This window comes from Apaloderma vittatum, unplaced genomic scaffold (genome assembly GCF_000703405.1).
Source record: "Apaloderma vittatum isolate BGI_N311 unplaced genomic scaffold, ASM70340v1 scaffold29062, whole genome shotgun sequence".
NCBI lineage: Eukaryota > Metazoa > Chordata > Aves > Trogoniformes > Trogonidae > Apaloderma > Apaloderma vittatum.
The window spans coordinates 1-19,800 of NW_009702435.1; the positions used below are offsets into that span (position 1 = coordinate 1).

Consider the following 19,800-nt stretch of genomic DNA (forward strand, 5'->3'; position numbering starts at 1 on the left):
GCTTGGTGTCGTCGACAAACTTACTGAGGGTATGGCTATCAATGTTTCTCAAAATATTATTAATCAAACTGTCATAAAGCTTGAGCACAAGAGGTTCCACAAAAACATTACGAAACACTTTTTCACTGTGAGGGTGACAGAGCACTGGCACAGGCTGCCCAGAGAGGTTGTGGAGTCTCCTTCTCTGGAGACATTCAAAACCCGCTTGGACGCCTTCCTGTATGACCTACTGTAGGTGATCCTGCCCTGGCAGCGGAGCTGGACTAGATGATCTTTAGAGGTCCCTTCCAACTCCTGACATTCTGTGATTCTGTGAAAATCACCAGCAAACGTGACTAGTGTGCTTTCACTAAAAGAACCTTGCTTCATGACGCTTCCTACTGCCTGCCACACAGCATCACAAACCTTCCCTCACTTGACTAAATGGAGAAGAAGATTCCTCAAACAAGGAGCAGACTCCACCCTGAACCTGGTGCTCAATGTCACTTCCTGCAAAAAAAAAGTCTAGAAAAATGGCTGTGAATCCTTGCTGTATATATTCTCTAATCTCGTCTCACTTTTTGAATAATATCTTTCAGGTCTGATGAGTTGAGCCTGCCCAGCAGCCTCCCATGCGGTGGTAGTGCCTGTCCAGGTGTGGTGAATGCTTCTTGACAAGCTCCCCAGGTTACATAGAAGGTATCTGTAAAAACAAAAGGAAACATTTGAAAGTTTAGGTGTTCAGCTCATCTGCTATCTGACTTGATCGGAGTGATTTGATTAGGCAGTTCCTAAACAAGTATTTCGTGTAGTGTGCCTCAAATGGTTTACCTGCCATATTGTCCAGAACATCTGAGCCCCAATCACCTTGAAACACTTTCATCAAAATATTATCAAATACGTGAAGTTCTTTCATGCCAACAATTTTATCACGGAACAAACGACATGCTTCATAAGCAACAATTTCCAGTACATAGTCTGCAGTTTGTATTGATGATCCTACAAAATTTAAGGAGAGGTTTAACTTCGTAAATTTATAATAAATTTTACATTTGTCAAATTTTCCCTTTCAAAATAAATTATATATTGAAAATAAGTAAGTGAAATTACATACCAACAAGAGAGCATCAGTAAGGAAGAAAAAAAGAAAAAGAGTGAACATTAAGAAGTGTTTTTCAATAATATCTTCACAGATCATTACAAGATAAAACACTATTAAAACTAGATCTCCAGGTTATTGACAGCATTCTAATGAAAATTAACAAGGCGTTGCACACGAAGTAAAATTTAAAAAACAAAATTTCAGGCAACGAAAACAAGAAAATCCAGGAGATTGTTTTAAAAGGGAAGAGAAAGACTGATAACAAATACTAAATTAACAACAAATATCCAAGACAGACTGTATCATAAAATGCCACTAGGAAAATACAAAGCTTCAATATTCTTCACAAAAGGAGGAAGGTGAGATGAGTGACTGACGTGTCATTCTTGTTCATCAGTGAACGTCACCTTAATGCATGTCACCTTAATGACTCTGTGATTCTATGATTCAGATCACGGAATCATAGAATGGCCTGGCTGGAAGGGACCTTAGAGATCATTTTAATCCAACTTCCCTCTCATGGGCAGGGATGTCACCTCTCGACTAGATCAGGCAACACATGGGGACAGCAGTGGAGTCCTTCAACCAGCTGAGATTACCCGTTCATCAGCCATCGGTGCAGCTATCCTGACCCCATTCAAGCTGCATTTATACCATCTGATGATCCCAAAAAATAAACGGAAAGTAAGCACAATATTCTTACCACACTTGTACTGTTTAAGCAGCCCGCTATGTAACCCTGTAACTAATATGAGCTAAAATACAATACGGAGTAATTGCTCATCATCTAGTAATAATAGAGATTTCAGAGACAAAACCAAGATTAAAAAGAAGTCTCTGCTGTCTATCTGGTAAAGCACACCAAATTTAATACCTTTACAAATTCATCCATTTGCAAAGTTAAAGAAAGATGAACTTTCCAACTAGGCTGCAATTATCAAGCATTCCCAAATCGTGAGCATTTTTAGGCTCTTTTATAGATCTTTATAAACTTTTACACGGATGAGATGTTTAGGTGTTTTCTATATGTTTAAGGATGGATATATGCTTCTTTGTTAAGCAGGTCACATGTGATGTGTATCAGTTAATAGTTCCAGTCATCTCTCTAGTTTTATATAAACAGGTGTAAGAAACAGGCATGAGAGGCAAGTCTCTGGGAATCCAGAAGACAAGATATATGCTCAGAAAACCCAAACCCCCAAAAATGCAGAAAAAAATGGTGAGGAGTAGGGGATACACTTCAAGTTCCCATAGTAGACAATGCATTCCCAGCCTACTAACTTCCCTTAATCTATAAGTAGCTCCCACATATATTTTAAAACATTACTGGAGAGGTTTTTTAATTGTTTACTATATGTTATGGAACTAACCATCAGGCATTTTTCCCCTCTACTGAGTTACAGACAGTTCATAGTTCAGAAGGAGCAGCACAAGTCAACAAGCTGCATGTGGAGTCGACAGTAAAACTTAACAGCAACAATAATTTAGGCCATTTTAGAACTGATTTAGTAACAAAAAACAAATAAATTACTTACCACCTGCTAAATCATATCTGAATAAACCAAGAACCCACTGAGTAAGAATACATGGTGTAAAGAGGTAATGACTGTGATCATCAACTGTGAATTTTGCTCGTACCTAAAAATGTAAGTTAAGAGGGGAATGACGTTTTAAAATGTAGCTTTCAATTTTTTCTAAAATACCAGACAGGTTAGTTTTCTATTTGGTCTATGAATTTAGATACTTCACTTATGTAGTCTCTGGTTTTTTTGAAAAGTGCAGAGATCAACTGTTTAAACCTTGTTTTCCGATCACAGAAGACTTTCTCATAATTAGCGCATTTCTTCTGTACCATTTTTTGATGCAAACAATGACACATCACCTAAGACTTCAGTATTAGACAAAACATAATTTATTTAAAGCAATACCAAATATAAAATGTAAAGGAATTATAAAAGTGTACTAACAAACTACCTAAATCAGCAACACCTAGTCACTACAAAAGACCTCTTACAGAAATCCTAACTATTCCTCCAGAGAGGATATTTGAATCTACAAGTGTATCTTTAATTCAAAGAATAACTGCCTTCATCAGCTATCGGTCCTAGTGTGATGAGATTTAAACTTAGGTTTCTTAGAATGCATGAATAACATGATATGAAACTCCTCCTAACTGGTGCATGCCACCCAGTGACTTCATGTTGTAAAGATCAGTTTTCTATCACGGTTCTGTGTAGATGGGGACAGGCATACGTTTTTGGGACTTACATTAAGCACCTACATCCCCAAAGTACCTGCAGCAGACAGATGAGTGAATGTTTGCTTTCAACATTTCTTTGCATTTTACAAACCCCCAGCTTGGTCAAAAACAAGATCGGTTTCTGGCCCAGTATGGCAAACTGGTAAGTGCCAAATGGAATGTGGTATAGGGAAGCAGGAAACAGATGCCTCAAACAGCCTTGGCCTGAATATGCATGAGATAAGCAGTCTTGTGAAGGCATATGAGGTATATGGAGATATGGTCGTAAACAATGAAATGCCCTCTTTCCAAAAAAAAGAGTGTATAAATTGAAGTGGGAAAAAGCAAAATGTTAGACATGAGATAGGAGACAGAAGAAGAGAAGAAGCACGGAGACAGAGCTGAAGACAACAAGAAGTAGTAGTGCAGGACAAGAAGTAAAGATGACAGTATTCTTGAACCCTTGTTGGAGGGACCAATACAGGAACCTGGACCGGTGATCTCTGTCTATCTTTTCGCCCCTCTCTCCTTCCCTTCTCTTTCCTCTTTATTTCCCTTTCCCTTTTTTCACTAAGTAATGCAAGGCCTCTCAAACTGCTTGCTTAGTTTATCCTTATTTTCTTTCTTGTAATCGTTAAGTATAATACTGCCTGTTAAAAGTTGTTACATGTCCTTTTTCCTTGTTATCATCATAACACGCAACTTGCTGTAGTTTGTTGTATAGCTAGGCTTTTCCTGGTTATCGTTCAGCCATAGTATATTCCTTGCCCTAATGTGTCATGTAGCTAAAACCAATTATTGTTAGTCTGATCCATACATTGTGAGAAATTAATAAATGTTCGTGTATGGATCTTGAGACTTGTCTCACTATTGTCCACTCTGTTTGGGAAGTACAAATCTAAGTCACTTGTCCCCCCATCCTGGGCAGGACGTGACAAGTATCTACCCCAGCAAGGCTGTGTACATGATTAACCAAAGCAAATACTTTACTGTTTTGCTAGACAGAAGTCCATGAAATTTTAAGTGGGAAGATAAAATGAACTTTTGTGTCAAAATATCTGTTTTTAACAGTTGAAGATTTTAATAGTTAGTCCTTGTGTGTAAAAGACTACATGCTCACATCTCTCTTCTCTATTCATAACAGCATCTATAACACCTGAGCATGTAACAACTTGTGAAGTACGCTGTCTCCTCATCCATTGAGGAGGAAAACACTACCACCAACATTTTATAAATTGGGTTAAGGTGCTTGCCAAAAACCAAAAATAAATCTGTGGGAAAGAAAGAGCACTTACTGTTTACTCGGTTTGCCTCAAATACCTTGTTTTCCCTGAAATATAAGTAGCTCTAAAACAGATATGAGCATTATGAAACTATATAAACATAGATTTAAATACTGATAAACCTTTTTATTCTCTATCAAAAGTTAATTATTTTAAAACATATTCAAAATTCTCAATCTTCTTGGAAAAAGAAATTAAATTTCCATACCTGTTCGTATACTTGAACCATAGATCCTGCTAGCTGATGTATTTTTGGTAAAGAACCCCAAACAGGATGATTCTTTAGGTTTTTCTGCAGTACAGGTTCCAGGTAGGCACTATAAATAGCTTGTAGTTGGTCTCTTTCTGGATAGCTAGAAAGGGGAAAAAAAAAAAAGTAATCATTATGGGCTATCATTATTAATTTCTTTATTAAAAAGTTCCAAAGTTATATATACAATTACTGAGAAATTTCAATGGCTAGCATGTCCTTCTAGTAGCTGAGTAAAATTATCATTTTATTGCAATAGGCCATCCTCAGAAATGTTATGTATCTGTAAATGTGTTCGAACTTAAGAACAAACAAACTTCTCTTTAACTCTCTAATTTTGTAACCCACCAATACCTTAATATAAAGGTGTAGAAAGCAGTTTATTTAAAGAAATCATTGAACAGGAAACATAACTCAAGTACTTCACTATCAACAGGGAGCTAGAGGTTGCCCCTTAGCTGCTTCCTAGTGCCAGGAGGTACCAAATAGCTCCAGATCTGATGGTCCCAAACTGTTAGAAAAGATGAAAGACTAGAACTGCTACATCTTCGTAAAGACTAAATTGAGCAAGAGCCCTGTAAACAGAGGCTGAATCTGAATTCTGAGAATCAAACTAATTTCCACATACTTACTCAATTGTACAGAGACGAACAATAGAAGTAAATCTGGAGGTGAGTTTATGTCTTCCTAATGTTCCCCCAGCAGACATGGAAGCCACAATTTGGATGTTTTCTAAACCAACCCATTCCAGATTTTCATCATAAAATCCTTGATATGTAAGAACCTTTAATAATTAAATAAATTTTTCATTAAAAGAAAGCCAACAGAGTCTTGTAACAAAACAAAAGAAACCAAACAAAAACAGTAGTAAAAAGTGTACCACTATTACTATTCTCTTAACTGCCAGAGGTATATTACTCCTCCCAGGTTGGTGTCAGCTGCAAATTGGCTGAGGGTACACTTTGCCGCATTGTCCAGATTGTCGACGAATACGTTAAACAGGCACTGACTTCCAACTAGACTTTGTGCCGCTGACCACCACCCTCTTGGCCTGGCCCTTCGACCAGTTTTCAACCCACCTCACAGTCTGCTTCTCCAGCCCTCACAGCTTTTCTCTGAGGATCTTTTGGGAGACAGCACCAATGGCCTCAGCAAAGTCCAGACAGACCACATCCACTGCTCTCCCCTCACCTACCAGGTCTGTCATCTCATCATAAAAGTTTATCAAGTTAGTCAAGCATGACTTGCCCTTGCTGAATCCATGCTATTACTCATTATTTTCTTGTCTTTCATATGCCTACTGCATTACAACTCACTCAAGGGAGCACTGTCTTTATTTACTTATGCATATGAGACAAATAAAAATGGTATCTTATTTCCATTTGACACCTTCATATTCTGCCAAAGTACAAACAAAAATAAAGTCAATACAGACAGAGGATGTTAACTCTGAAACTAATCAGTATAGGTATTTACTATGTGCACTACACTAATTCCAGTACACTTAAGTCTCTTTATAACAGACATAACTTTTCACCTGCTGTAGAAAAGCCACAAGAGTGCTTGTTCCCCATTTATCAGGTTTGGGTAGATTGATATCCTTTAAGTATAACACGAGCCTTTCGCAGTCCTTCGGTCTATACACTCGCCCCGTGTTTGTACTGATTACAATGCAAGTTTGACTTAATTTTTGTAGCAGATGTTGAGAAGTAGTTTGTGCGCTGCAGTGAATGGTAGCGATCTGAGTGGATCGGAGTTGAGAAAATGCATAATGAAGCAGCATCCTAAAAAAGCAAATGTGTAAATACACATAAACCATCAGTAATTTATAAATGCATTAAAATACTGTGCATCCAAGGATACGTAGGTTTTGAATGAAAATGCATACACTACATGCTGTATTAATGCAATAGGCAATATATGAGGTTTGCTGAATTAAATGCTCTTGCCTTTAAAACTGCACTATTTTCCATTAAAAAAAAAAATCATTAAAAGTGTAGTATACAGCTACAGAAAACAAATACCTAGCCTGAAAACCTTGTATATAGTGATCCAGTCCACCTAAATAAGAAATCTAAGCTAGGTGACAGGATGAGCTAAATTCAGCTGCCTGCACCCAGTGCCTTTTGAGGTGAGACTGGATACTTATGTGCTTTTCAGCTGTTGCTCCATGACAGTACAGGGTTTCCAAAGGTCCTGTTTCATATCTAAAAGCCTCATTCTTAGCTGCACAGTGGCAGCCTGAACTTTCCCAATCTTCCTATGAATTTGCCTATTTGTCACTATATAAGGTTTGTTTAATTAAGTAACATAAACAAGTGTTATTGTAGCAGAAAGTCATATGATAAAGCTATTATAATGAAATATTAAAAACTCTGTCACATAGCTAGAAGTATATTTTGCTTAAAATAGGAAATACTTTTTACCCCTTTCCACATCCTTCAGGACCCACAAGAAGAAATGACTGCTTATTGGTAAAGTCAAGCCAGGGTTTAAAATAATCTAAACTTCTCTGCATGTCAGGAGTTTGGATGACAGGAAGTGTTTGGAGATTACTGAAGTCATCTGCTGTTAGGTTTTCAGGTTTTTTCAGCTGATATAGCATTAGCTGTCCAGTGTCAGTGTCGTAATACGTATCCAGGGGCCTCCTTGGATCTGGTGGAGATTCTTGCGCCCAGCTGAAGATCTTTAAAAAATAAAAATAAAGCTTCTGTTAAATTCATACTCTTAATGACAAGATTTACAATTTCAAGCTAATTTAAAGAATGTTCTAAGAATATGTCTGCAAAATTGAACATTTAAGGCTTCAATTTGATAGCTTTAAGGCTGCCTTTGAAAATTCAATCATGTTACGCATATGCTTTCTAATTAAGTCCTTAACTAAACAGTAATGTATTATTCTTCCACATATTATGTTCTCATAATCTAGAGAATATAAAATAAACTGCATTTATCAAAGCTTTATATAAACTTTTCTTCATATTAGGCAACATACTTAATCGTAAGAATGAGATAACTCCTTCACATGCATCATTAGCTAATTCTAGAAGCCCAGTCTAAACCTTTATCACCTCCTTTGTATACATGTTACAGTTCCAGGTGGTCATTTAGAAGGAATTTTCTCCTTCCCTCCAACACAAAGCTCAAGCGTGACTGTGGAGATAACTATCTCCAGGGACAGCCTCCTGCAGACACTAGGGCCAAGTATACTCTCGTAGTTTTTCAGCACTGTTCCCTAGTCCTTTTGTCCTCAGGTACCTACACAAAAGATAGAATCGCACCCCAGCGCATACAATACATAGCTCAAAATATGCAGTATGAACTCCCTGGTGAGGTGCAACAAAACCATCATCATTATTTCAAGCATTCCGAATAAAAAAAAAATTAAGAAATAAATCCCACACAAAAGGAGTCTGTATTACATATACACAATGGATTACACACATGGAACCTGCTATAGTGGGTCCTTGCACAAAGCCATATGGACAGAGGCCACTCCTTATCAGGCAAAGGGTGCCGTCTGGGCTAGATGCACTCAGCAGCGTAATACCTGCCATGTATCTGTGACATATGAAATATTCCTTTACTTCTCAGCCATTTCCCTATAGACTACACAGACTGCAAACAAATCAGAGCACAGATATTCTATTATTGTAAATCTGCATTGCTACAAGACAGAAAATCACTATTCCTACTACACAGACTGATAAATATTAAGAAACTTGCTGAAAAAAGATTATTACCTCTTTAGCAAACTCTTGTCGCGATTTCATGTTAAGATTGCCACCAAGACCACGTAACAAGTTAATAATAAACTGTCCACGATCAGTACATCCATGGAGATGAGATAGTCCATTCATCACAGTTCCAACTAAACTCGTTTCTACCACCGAGTCATTCTGTAAATTGCAAGTGTTATTAGATTTAGTAGATTTAAATGCATTCCTAAAAACAAATGTGGTGTATTGCTAGCAGGCTATTATTTCAATGAACGTCCCAGAATCCATAAAATGCACAAGGTTTTTGGACTATTATTTTTAATATTCTAATTACATATTATGTTTTGCCTATGAAAACGTTTTTCAGTTAAGGTTTTAGGCAGAATCCTAAAGCGCTAAAGTTACGTACTTAAATCCAGGACAGATTAGTGGGATCTGTTAAAGTTTAGCATTCTGAAAAATCAGATTACTTTTTTTAGACATGCTTCAATCAATCTTTTTAAGTATCTAGTACTGCATTTCTCTCTGACCTACTACAAGCTTCAGCCAACACTCTGAAACTTCTCAAATTTAAGCCACTTGTTTTGTTATAGAGAGTAACTTAATTGTAGAAAGTCAATTCCTTCCCTTATTACTTTAGACATTGAGATCTTTCTGATCTTTGAAAATTTACAGGAAAATGTCCAGTACGGAATATTAAAGACATACACTAAATTTCATGCAATTATATGCATTTCATTAGTTAAAATTGTATTAAATGTTCCAAAACTTTTTGTACAGCAATTAGCTTTTGGGAATTGATAACAATAGTTCCAGTATTAATCTTATTAAGAAAACAGGTATCAAAAAAGCTTTCATATGAATGACGTCCTCAGTGTTAAACTAGGAAAAAAGGATCATCCTTAACAGAAGCTGAAATCTGATTAAGTATTCAGTCACCAACCTTCTTCACAACCCAGTTTAAAGCCTTTTCAAAGTAGTCCCCAATCCAATTTTCAAGGTTGTATCTGCATTCTTCAGGCTGACTTCTTAGCCAAGACTTTATCAGAGAATTAAGATCTGTATCTTCATCACTACATCAAACCAAATCAAAACGAGATTCAGAGAAACACATGGCATCTACATCTTCACACACACAGGTTCAAAGGAACACAAACTTCTAGTAAAAGTTCAGGAAAATATTTTAACAGGAATTTCTAACCAGTATTTGGGGTCTCTAAGGGTCACACACAAGCAAAGAATATGTCATATCTCTTTCAAAAAGGCATATATAAGCCAAAAGATTTTAACATGACAGGGCAGAAGGGACATGTAACCTAAAGTAAACTTCCCGAGTGATTTGCTTCATAAGCGTAAACAAGTAATTAAATTCTTCCATCCACTTTAGACTATCTTTAAAGAAAAGTAAGTATATTTGCTTACTTTAAAAGTATGTAGTACTCCTGTGACTTACCTCAGAAAGATCATTCCCATTCGAGATATTGTAGCAGGAGAGGCACAGCTAAGGTCATGAGTTTCAAATATAAAGTTGACATTTGAGCCAAACTGAATTCTTTCTCCGCTGGGCATAGTCAACAATCTGTTGTCATCCAAAACTGAATTCAAAGATTCAATCCATTCAGGATCTATATCACCATCACAAATTATCCATGAAGTAACATCTATTTGCAGACACAAAAATAAAATTTTAAACACAAGAAAACCACCTCTTGCTATTTTAACGTATTTAACACTCTTCCTTCATTATTACTTAAATGTAAGCTCTGTGAAGATACTATTATATGCTTTACCTTCTGCTGTCTACTTTTGCTTTCTTAGCACAAAATTTGGGAAGTATTTATTAGTAGTCTTGCCACAGAAAGTTCTTCTTAACTTACACTATCCACAAATACTAACACAACATAAAAATGTAATGAAAAATAAATAATTCCAGTAATTTAAGCATAATGATGTATAACTCCCTCACAAACATACCTCGGGGTTCTCGTACCACTTGTCGAGCGCTATTTGTAAGGACGCCATCAGACCATTCTCTGGTATCCATGTCAATGTGACCAAGCAACTGGTGTCGGGGCATAGCTTTGGGATTCATAGTGTACTGTTTCACCACTTTGCCAGTTTTGCCAAGTGCTGTCTTTAACATCCGCCACAGTGTCGATTTCCCTCCGCCACTGGGACCTACAATCACTACACCCATTCTTTGACATAGTTGTTCATATAATTCCAAAGCCTTCTTGATCTAGATAATGAAAGACATAATAGCTATGTGAAGTGGTAAAGTTACATCAATCATGTTCTTTTTGTATGTTTTGCTAATTTATTTTGCATGCAGTCACTTTGTTTCTGTGAGTTTGTTTTTCCAAACAATAGATATTTGCAAAATTAAATAATATTATGATACTAAAGAATATCAAGAAATTTATTGCGTTTCACTAAATTATTAGTATAAAGATACCAGTCCTCTTTGGGCATATATTTACGGAGAAATTAATGAACCTTTAGCCACATGTTCACATCTTCATTTTCCTTGCACTATTTTTCTTTCAGTTAAACAACTGACCTACCATGATTCAAATACAAACATTGATTTTTTGTATACATGTAATTAGAATCTAAATATCAGTTATTATCACTTTTTTATAGAAGATTTCTTTCAATGTAAACAAAATTGAGTCAAATTAATGTAATGTTAATCAGTTCTAATTCAGAATAGCTCGTATTGTTTTGTTGCTGTAGCTGACGTTTACCTGGCTGCTTATGATTTCCAAGTTTGCTTCTTCAAAGACTTGTTGTAAAGCTGTAGTTAACTCAGCATACTCCACATCTTTAAAGTCAATGCCAGGAAACACATCTTTAACCAGCGCATCAAAACGTGCACAGTCGGCAAATGTAAGCTTTGACATGGTGTTAAGCCGCAGAGCTTGAACCACCATGTGACTTTCATTAACTGGAAATAAAAGCAAAGAAGTCAGATCAATTTAAATTGGTTGTTGTTGGTTTGGTTTATTTTCCCTTTGGAATGTATCAGCACTTGAACTCATACTGCTGAGACATAGAAGTGGGAATCGCAGCACAAACTACATTCCAGTTCTCACACATCTGAGATAGTTATGACGTTGACCAGAGAGCACACAATTCTTTGGCAGATGCAAACGAGTCAATTACAAATTCTTTAAAGTTGTGAGACTATTTGTTAGGCCAAGATTTTCAAACCAAGGCTGTCTCCAAAATCTTTCAGATATATGCTGTTTAAGTGAATGGGAAGTCCTAAAGATGCAAAACACTCATCCAGCCCGCACTCTTTAACATCTAAATAACAACGATCATTTAAAAATTCTTTTTAAAAAAAGAGGGATACAAACAAGTCTAATACATTTCTATCATTTCTACCTGTCCTTATATTTGTCTCTGTCTATCAGGCTGAATTTAGTGCCATGTGACAATTTTAGCAAATCAGTCTGATGACTGATGAACAATGGCAACATTAGAGGATCAACTTTCAGGTCCTAAACTACATGGAGAGTCTTTGAGAATCACTCAAAATCATCCCAGAATGAAGTCCTGTATCTATGTTCTTAGCATACAAACAGTCAATCTAAAATACAACAGTCTTCTGTGATCTCCAAATGAAGAAGCAATTTCACAGTCAACTTTTTTCTTTTCTAAACTGCCTACAGATCCACCAAGCCATGGCTTCTCAAATATCCAGTGAATAAGAAAGCTGCACTGAATGGTATCTGTGCAATATCCTAAATAATCAAAAGTTGCGCAGGGTCAACCTTACTTTCTTGCTTCGCTTCACTTTTCTTCAGCTGATGGAGAAGACTGCCACAGCCTCTCAAAACAGTCTTCAATGCTCGTAAGCCCCAATCATAGTGCTGCTGTGGTGTCAGAAGCTCCCTAAAGTAAAAACCAGCAATACTGTAATAACCTTTAAGTTACAGCACCTGAAATTTGTGTTTAGCAAATTAACATGCTCATAACTTGATTTCAGGCAAAAGAGAAACTGGTAAGTATTAGCAGCACCATCTGAAATCTATTTCTGAGATATAAGCAATGACATTTTGAAATTTTCAGAGGGAGCATACTCAATAGACAATGTATTTATTATTGTCCCTAACATCATTAATTAAAACCTCTGAACTTTGTTCTCTCTCATATGCATACTTATAACCAAATAATCACTTCCACCTCAAAAAGTTGAAGAGTCTAAATTCAATACAATGCTTGTGAACATTCATACGTTCACATTCATATTTACTGAGTGTAACAGGGAAGTAGTACTTTGCCACTTTGAGATTATAGATTCATTCCAGCTATTTCACACCTGAACCTGCAATATTTTTTATTCATTCAATCTACAGAGATTTGCATGGTGTATTTTCAGATCTAAGAATCATACTGAATCTAAAACTTCAGATTACTCCAAACCTGCGGTTTTTATGTCTAGCTTTGTTTCTGACACAAAGCTTTCAGCAATATCCAAGTCATAAAATGCTACAGAAAATTAAGAGAAAGTATGTATAGATTGTACCTCTACAGTCATGCTTTGGCATAGACTAGATGAAGAAGAAACAAAACAGCAGTGAGAGAACCACAAAGATCAAGTCTACAATAGAAGCAGGAGGGAAGAGAATTAGAAAGGCAACATGACTAATGGGGAAAAAGAAAAAAGCTTACCTTGCTAGATTAAAAATAGCCACTAATTTTCTACCAAGTATTTTTGCATCCTTAAAGCCTTCTGAGTACAAAATCACTTCTGCAATGAGTTCATTGTCTGGATGAGTCATAGCAACTGGCCTGAAAAGTTGTTTGAGGTTATCAGGCAGTTTTTGTCTTCCTCCATAACCTTTTCCAGCGGGATTCAGCGTGATAAAAATTCCAGAATTATGATCCATTTCAACCTACCATTAGAAGTGCATTTTAATACTATATTGTCACATGAAACAGTGTTGAGAAATGTTGAGCGGACTACTTTTAGTTGCAGTAGTCAGATTTTAAGGTTGAACTAGTTGTTTATAGACTATTTTTATAAGACAAAAATAAGTCCTGCTGTACCTTTTTGCCAAGCATCTCACATATAGGACTATGTTTCCTCAATGCATGTTGAATCGTCTGAATCTGCATGGATACTGCAGACAATACAGCTTCCTCAAGTCTATTGAATTCATCAAAACAGCCCCAGGCACCACACTTCACTATGCCCACAAATATGCGCCCCATCGACTTCACATCGATGCCCTTAAAATTAAACAGAATACTGTCAAAATTCAAATAACAAGAAAATAATGAAAGACTGTCTTCCTATCTACTAAAAAATATGGTGTTGGAAAGATCTACAAATTTCTAATGGAAACTGACAAATTACCAAAAGTATTTCTAGCACATAATATTGCCTTATGAAGTAAGGGCCATTTCCTTAATTATACAGAAGCCTATTCACCTCATCACAGTTAAAGACCAATACTTGTCTTCCAAGAAGTCCACCCAAGGCCTTTACTGATTCGGTCTTTCCAGTTCCAGCTGGACCATAGGGATTTCCTCCAAGGCCCATCTTCATAGCCTGGGTAAGCGTTAGGTAACACTTATCCGTCAAAGGCGTATAGACAAGTTTAGGGGAATTACCCTGAAGAAACAAAACAGGTTGACTGGTAAGAGAAAAATTACTGACAACATAATTTCATTAATTTCATTCATATGTCATTCATTTGAAAATATAACAAAATGGTCAAGAATAATGTCTCATTAAGTATATGAATCTCTTTGCAATTATGCACTTTTCCTGATTTTATACCAAATGTCAAAGAACTGTGCCAATTATTTTAAGAATTAGAGAAGAGGGGTCAACACTGGTGAAATGGCACTCTGATATATAAAAGCAGCAAGCATATTAGAAAATATTTATATGATACCATAGCTACCTTCCATACAACTGAAATTTACCCTTTCAACACAAAAAATGAAAATTTTTACCTTATCTTTTAGTATTTTCTATGAAATAGCAAGCTAAAGACACAATAGAGTTGAAAAAACGGCAACAGCTGGGGGACAACAAGCAGCATGTGTGAAATAAGAAAGTGTTTGACATGTATATAAATGCCACCAGGTAAAAATTAAAAATACCATACCTGATATTCATAAGTATATTGGAGTTCAGCATCTACCATCTGAATGTAACATTTTTGGTTTTTCATGTAAAATCTCAGCTGCTTCTTCCAAGCCCAGTCCTCAACACTGTGAACCTGAGCTTGACTCAGTTGCTTCACCACATCAATGTTATGAATGATATCAAGAATAAGAGCTTTAAGCTTGAGCTCAAGGATTCCTGATTCTGCAAATAACCATACACACACAAAAAAAATCACACCAGTGTAGTAAGGATACATGTTACCCCATTCTCAAGTTCATTGTGCTGCTCTCTGTTATCAGTGGATTTTACTCAGATCTCATTTCAATCATCAGTCTAAAGCAAGCAGCATAAAATAGGATCCTGATAGAGAATGCGAATCAACATGTAACTTCAGTCATTTAAAAGTGATTTTGCCTGCCTCTACACTCAACAGAGAGATAGAGACTTTTCTAGAAAGCAGTTTATTCCAAGAGTGTTTATGGCTATGTCCACTTCAGTAATTGGTGTGTCACAATAGATCTCCTGAAGATCTGAAAACTGTACTACACACACCGTGGAGATTGTACTCACACTAATTAGGGTGATGTAGAATGAATGTTCATCAGCAGATTGGATGCACTAAGCGTACACTGAGAATATATTTTTTAATTTAGTTTCATTTACAGTAAATCCAGTTTGTGTGCTCCTATACCATTGCCTGATGGGAACTAAACTAAAATATGCAGGAATAATCAGGCAACTCACTTCAACATCACGCCTATCATCCAAATGAAAAAGTTACTGTGAACGTATTATACAATAGATGGAATGGATGCTTTGCTATAACTGATGACATTTCTCCAGTTGCTACAGAAAGATCACATAAAGGGAGCTTAGATAAAGAAGCACACTTATGGACTGCTGAAGGTAAGAGATACGAATCCTATTCCTAATTCACATACCAGATGTTAACAGTTCATAAATTTTAAACTGGAACTCAATACAGTAAGCAGCTAGACAAATGAGGTAGAAGATTGTCAATTGTACATCAAATTGAGTCTTTTTATATATATACAGGATAAGAACCATCTCACCTAACCTACCATATAGAATTAGGCATTCAAAGCTCCCCTTCTGGTCAAAAGAGAGTAATAAGCATTCAAAGGCATAATTATTCTAACCCATTTGGACTAAAACTCAAAAAATCACATGTTGAGAATAACTATTTTATAAGGTTTGCTACAGATGTACTCAAGAATTATTACCTCAGATGCAGATGTATACATATAAGATAGAAAAAAAGAATCACCTACACAGTTGCATAGAATACACTGACATGACATAATGTACCTCAACTGCTCTTCAGCCAGTTCCCGTGAAACATAACACTGGAGCACAGTTCAGTAGGTGAGGACAATTATCAATAAAAACATTAACCAAAAAAAAATACAGTTATTAAAAAAATAACTGAAGATGTTTAAAAAATTATAAAAGCTTCAGGATTATTTTTAATGTAGATAAAAATCCATTTAATATTAAATACACTAATCTTGGCAGTAATAGGTGGGTAACTACGTAATTCAACTCTATGAACTCAAACCCAGACAAATTTATATAATTTCCTGATTGAATAAACATAATGTTAAATACTACACAACTATGTAGTTATTATGAAGAATTATATACTAACAATCATTTTTATACCTGAACTCCCAGTATCTTCTATACTGGTATCAATGCTAGTATAATGCTCCAGTTTAGCCGTAAGTTCTAATTCTAATTGTTGCAGATTATGGTCTCTGATAGCACTTTCAACATCTTCAGTGAACTGAATTTGTTCTGCCAAGGAAAGAATCTTTGGAAGAAAAAGTTCAAACAACATTTTATAAATACACAAGACATACAGGAAAAAAAGTTTTCCAATTTATTTGTAATCACTTATCATGTCTGATATTTCAAGTATTTTACTGTATCATTTTTAAATGCAGCCACACATTTGCTATGCGCTTAACTATCTTATAACCTGAACAACAATAAATTGCAATAGAATCTAATACAGGAAATCCCTTGGCTGTTCTACAGCATGTGGTAGCAAAATTTTTAAAGTAGCTTTTCCATTGGATGATATATCACAGAATCATAGAAGGTTCGGGGTTGAAAGGAACCTCTAGAGATCATAGAATGGAATGGAATGGCCTGGGCTGGAAGGGACCTCAGAGATCATCTAGTCCAACCTCCCCATTTTGGGCAGGGACACGACCTCTCGACTAGACCAGGCAACACATGGGGACCGAGTGGGAATCGAACCCGTGACCTTGATGTTGGTCCTCGTTGCCAGCACCGTGCTCAAACCACTGAGCTAACCGGCCCCCTAACCCTCTGCCAGAGCAGGATCGCCTACAGAAGGTCACACAGGAACACATCCAGGCGGGTTTTGAAAGTCTCCAGAGGAGACTCCACAACCTCTCTGGGCAGCCTGTGCCAGTGCTCTGTCACCCTCACAGTAAAGAAATTTCTCCTCATGTTGAGGTGGAACTTCCTATGTTCTAACTTAAACCCATTATTTCTTGTTCTATTGCTGGGCACCACTGAAAAGAGGTTCCCCTTCCTCTTGACACCCACCCCTCTGATATTTATATACATTAATAAGGTTCCCTCTCGGCCATCTCCTTTCAAGACAAAACAGCCCCAGTTCTCTCAGTCTCTCTTCACAGGAGAGATGTTCAAGTCCCTTAATTATGCTCGTAGCTCTCCATTGGACTCTCTCCAGCAGGTCCCTGTCTCTCTTGAATTAAGAAGCCCAAAAGAGATGGAAACTATCATATTGTAGCCACACTGAGCCCACATTCAATAGACTCAGGAGCATGTCTGACTTTTTGTGCCACTGATCTGCTAATATAGAATTTTGCACTTCAACTTCCAATACTCCACTTACGTTCTAATTATATTCATGAGAAAAGCCCTGTTTGAGCTATGAAGTTCAGTCAAACTCAGACCTAGAAAGATCGGTAACACAAAATTCCACTAATTACAGTAAGATTTGTAACAGTGATTATATTCTGGGGGAGGGAGAGACTATCCAGCAGACCTGTAAGGCAGTGACAGACAGGATCGCTGAGCAAAGGGCATGAGGTGATGTGACAGGAAGGGGTCACAAAAAACAACAAACAGGGCTTGAGCAGGGTCACCTCCAGCACTTGTGTGTCAGCAAGGAAGTGCCTACAAGGCACCATTATGGAGAAATCCCCCAAACCCTCTCCAGAAAACACACTGGGGCACCTCTCTAAAATGCCTGTACACTAGTGCCTGCCGTGTGGGGAATAAACATAATGAACTAGGGCTCTTTGTGCAGTTGCAGGGCTATTTCTGCTTATACAACTAAGCTGTAAAAAGTGTATTTTAAACACACAAGAAGATTTTTTTTCTGTTTCTAGGTCTTAGCAGCCCTGCATGTAACATTCATTACCAACTAAGATCAAGACTTACATCAAATTTAATAAATTAATGTTAATGTTAGATTATGTGCCATGTAAAAGACTTCACTATTTCAAATATTTACAAAAGATTCATACTTTTAAGATATAAATTAATAAAATGGTTTTGTTTGGGGTTATTTTCTTCCAAAACCATACATATACTTCCTTATGAGACTTCAAACTTGGTAAATCTAAGACTACATTGTGGCATTACTGAATCAACTACTACCTGGGAAGGAAAGAGCGATGGATCAATTGAACCTTGTGATTTTTTTCCAGCATCGATACAGTCAATTAACATTTTTTTCAGGGTCTCCTTCATCTCCAAAGCCAAACTGTTTAGCCACACCTGACAAAGAAATGAAAAAAACTCAAAAGTTACATTACAAAATACTTTCTCAAAGATGCCTGAACTACACTTGGATGTGATTTTCTTACCTCCACATCATTTGACAGAAGGACTTTATTTCTAAGTGGCACGGTTTCTCCTTCTACAGACTTCATGGCAACTATGTATTTAAATTCTTCGTCAAAGCTCACACTATTAATGCCTATTAATCAGAAGAAAAGCAAGGGATTTATATACTGTTACAGTCAAACAAAAATTCTTTAGTGTCTAGTAGCAGAAAGAGAGAAAAAAAAGTCTGCAACAGATTATTTAGCTTTGAAGATCCTTATTTCTAAATAAGTACATTTCTGAAATGAAGATTTATGCTTTACCAGCAAAAAGTTTCTTAAGATGAGACTGGATAACCAGAGGATTTGTAGACTGTCCTAAAATTTCTAATAGGTCATCATCTCCAATGAAATAGAATCTTGGAAATGCTGAGCGCTTCTCCTGTATAAAAACAAAATAAATCAGTTTTGTTGATTTAAACTCAAACTTATTGACTTTCCTTATAGAAAACTGTATTAATGTCAACTGTACCTCCAAAAACTCAATCAAAGATCTCTGACATCTCTGAAGCTGGTCAAGGATGGTAATTAAGGTATTTCTTATTCCCGTCCGGACATTCAGTGATGTTATCCTATTGTCGCTCTTGATATCTGACATAATTGATCTTGACAGAAAAAAATGGAATAATTCATAAAACAACCATTACAATTTTAATCCAAATATGACATACAAAAAGTTATGTAAATAAAAATTCAAGCATAGGTAAGTCGTATAAATAGCTGATATATAACTTCCAGTTTTCAGTATTGATGATGAAACATTTCAGATTTTACATCAGTGTCTCTCCAATATAATTTAAAAATAACTGTTGCATGCTAAAATTTCTCTACCTAAAACCAAGAAAATTCAATTATTCACTTTTATTTCTGTATTTCTAAAATCTCCTTTTTTATCTCGTTCACTTATGTGGAACAAATAAACCATCCCTTTCTCCCAAAAGTCCACCTGTATACTTTCTTAGAGAACAAAGCGCTTGTCTTTAACAAGAAACAACTGTTGAAAACAGAGTTGCATCACCTCTGCTTCTGTTGACAAGACTGATCTTGTGTTCACCCGACTTTTTTGTCATCTTTGATGTTTCATGTGATTCCTTTCTTCACGTATACCCCACTAAATGAAACCAATGGTACCACTTTTATTCAGATCTAAGTCACTGCCACACATCTGTGTCTACTGAATTCCTGCT

At 36.4% G+C, this 19,800-nt stretch overlaps 1 protein-coding gene across 1 annotated transcript in view; it reads right to left on the minus strand.

Moving 5' to 3' along the window:
- Window positions 1-557: 557 nt before the first annotated feature.
- Window positions 558-19,800, minus strand: part of DYNC2H1 (dynein, cytoplasmic 2, heavy chain 1) — a gene marked incomplete at both ends in the record, with an annotated part of 35,672 nt that continues 16,429 nt past the window's right edge. Inside the window, 22 exons of the mRNA XM_009864257.1 lie at window positions 558-682; window positions 811-978; window positions 2,617-2,719; window positions 4,812-4,956; window positions 5,486-5,637; window positions 6,391-6,637; window positions 7,280-7,539; window positions 8,597-8,752; window positions 9,516-9,645; window positions 10,026-10,233; window positions 10,547-10,811; window positions 11,320-11,519; window positions 12,357-12,472; window positions 13,253-13,476; window positions 13,631-13,813; window positions 14,016-14,198; window positions 14,701-14,903; window positions 16,386-16,536; window positions 18,387-18,506; window positions 18,596-18,708; window positions 18,878-18,995; window positions 19,086-19,218. Coding sequence (XP_009862559.1) covers window positions 558-682; window positions 811-978; window positions 2,617-2,719; window positions 4,812-4,956; window positions 5,486-5,637; window positions 6,391-6,637; window positions 7,280-7,539; window positions 8,597-8,752; window positions 9,516-9,645; window positions 10,026-10,233; window positions 10,547-10,811; window positions 11,320-11,519; window positions 12,357-12,472; window positions 13,253-13,476; window positions 13,631-13,813; window positions 14,016-14,198; window positions 14,701-14,903; window positions 16,386-16,536; window positions 18,387-18,506; window positions 18,596-18,708; window positions 18,878-18,995; window positions 19,086-19,218 — 3,703 coding nt within the window. The remainder of the gene's footprint in view (window positions 683-810; window positions 979-2,616; window positions 2,720-4,811; window positions 4,957-5,485; window positions 5,638-6,390; window positions 6,638-7,279; window positions 7,540-8,596; window positions 8,753-9,515; window positions 9,646-10,025; window positions 10,234-10,546; window positions 10,812-11,319; window positions 11,520-12,356; window positions 12,473-13,252; window positions 13,477-13,630; window positions 13,814-14,015; window positions 14,199-14,700; window positions 14,904-16,385; window positions 16,537-18,386; window positions 18,507-18,595; window positions 18,709-18,877; window positions 18,996-19,085; window positions 19,219-19,800) is intronic.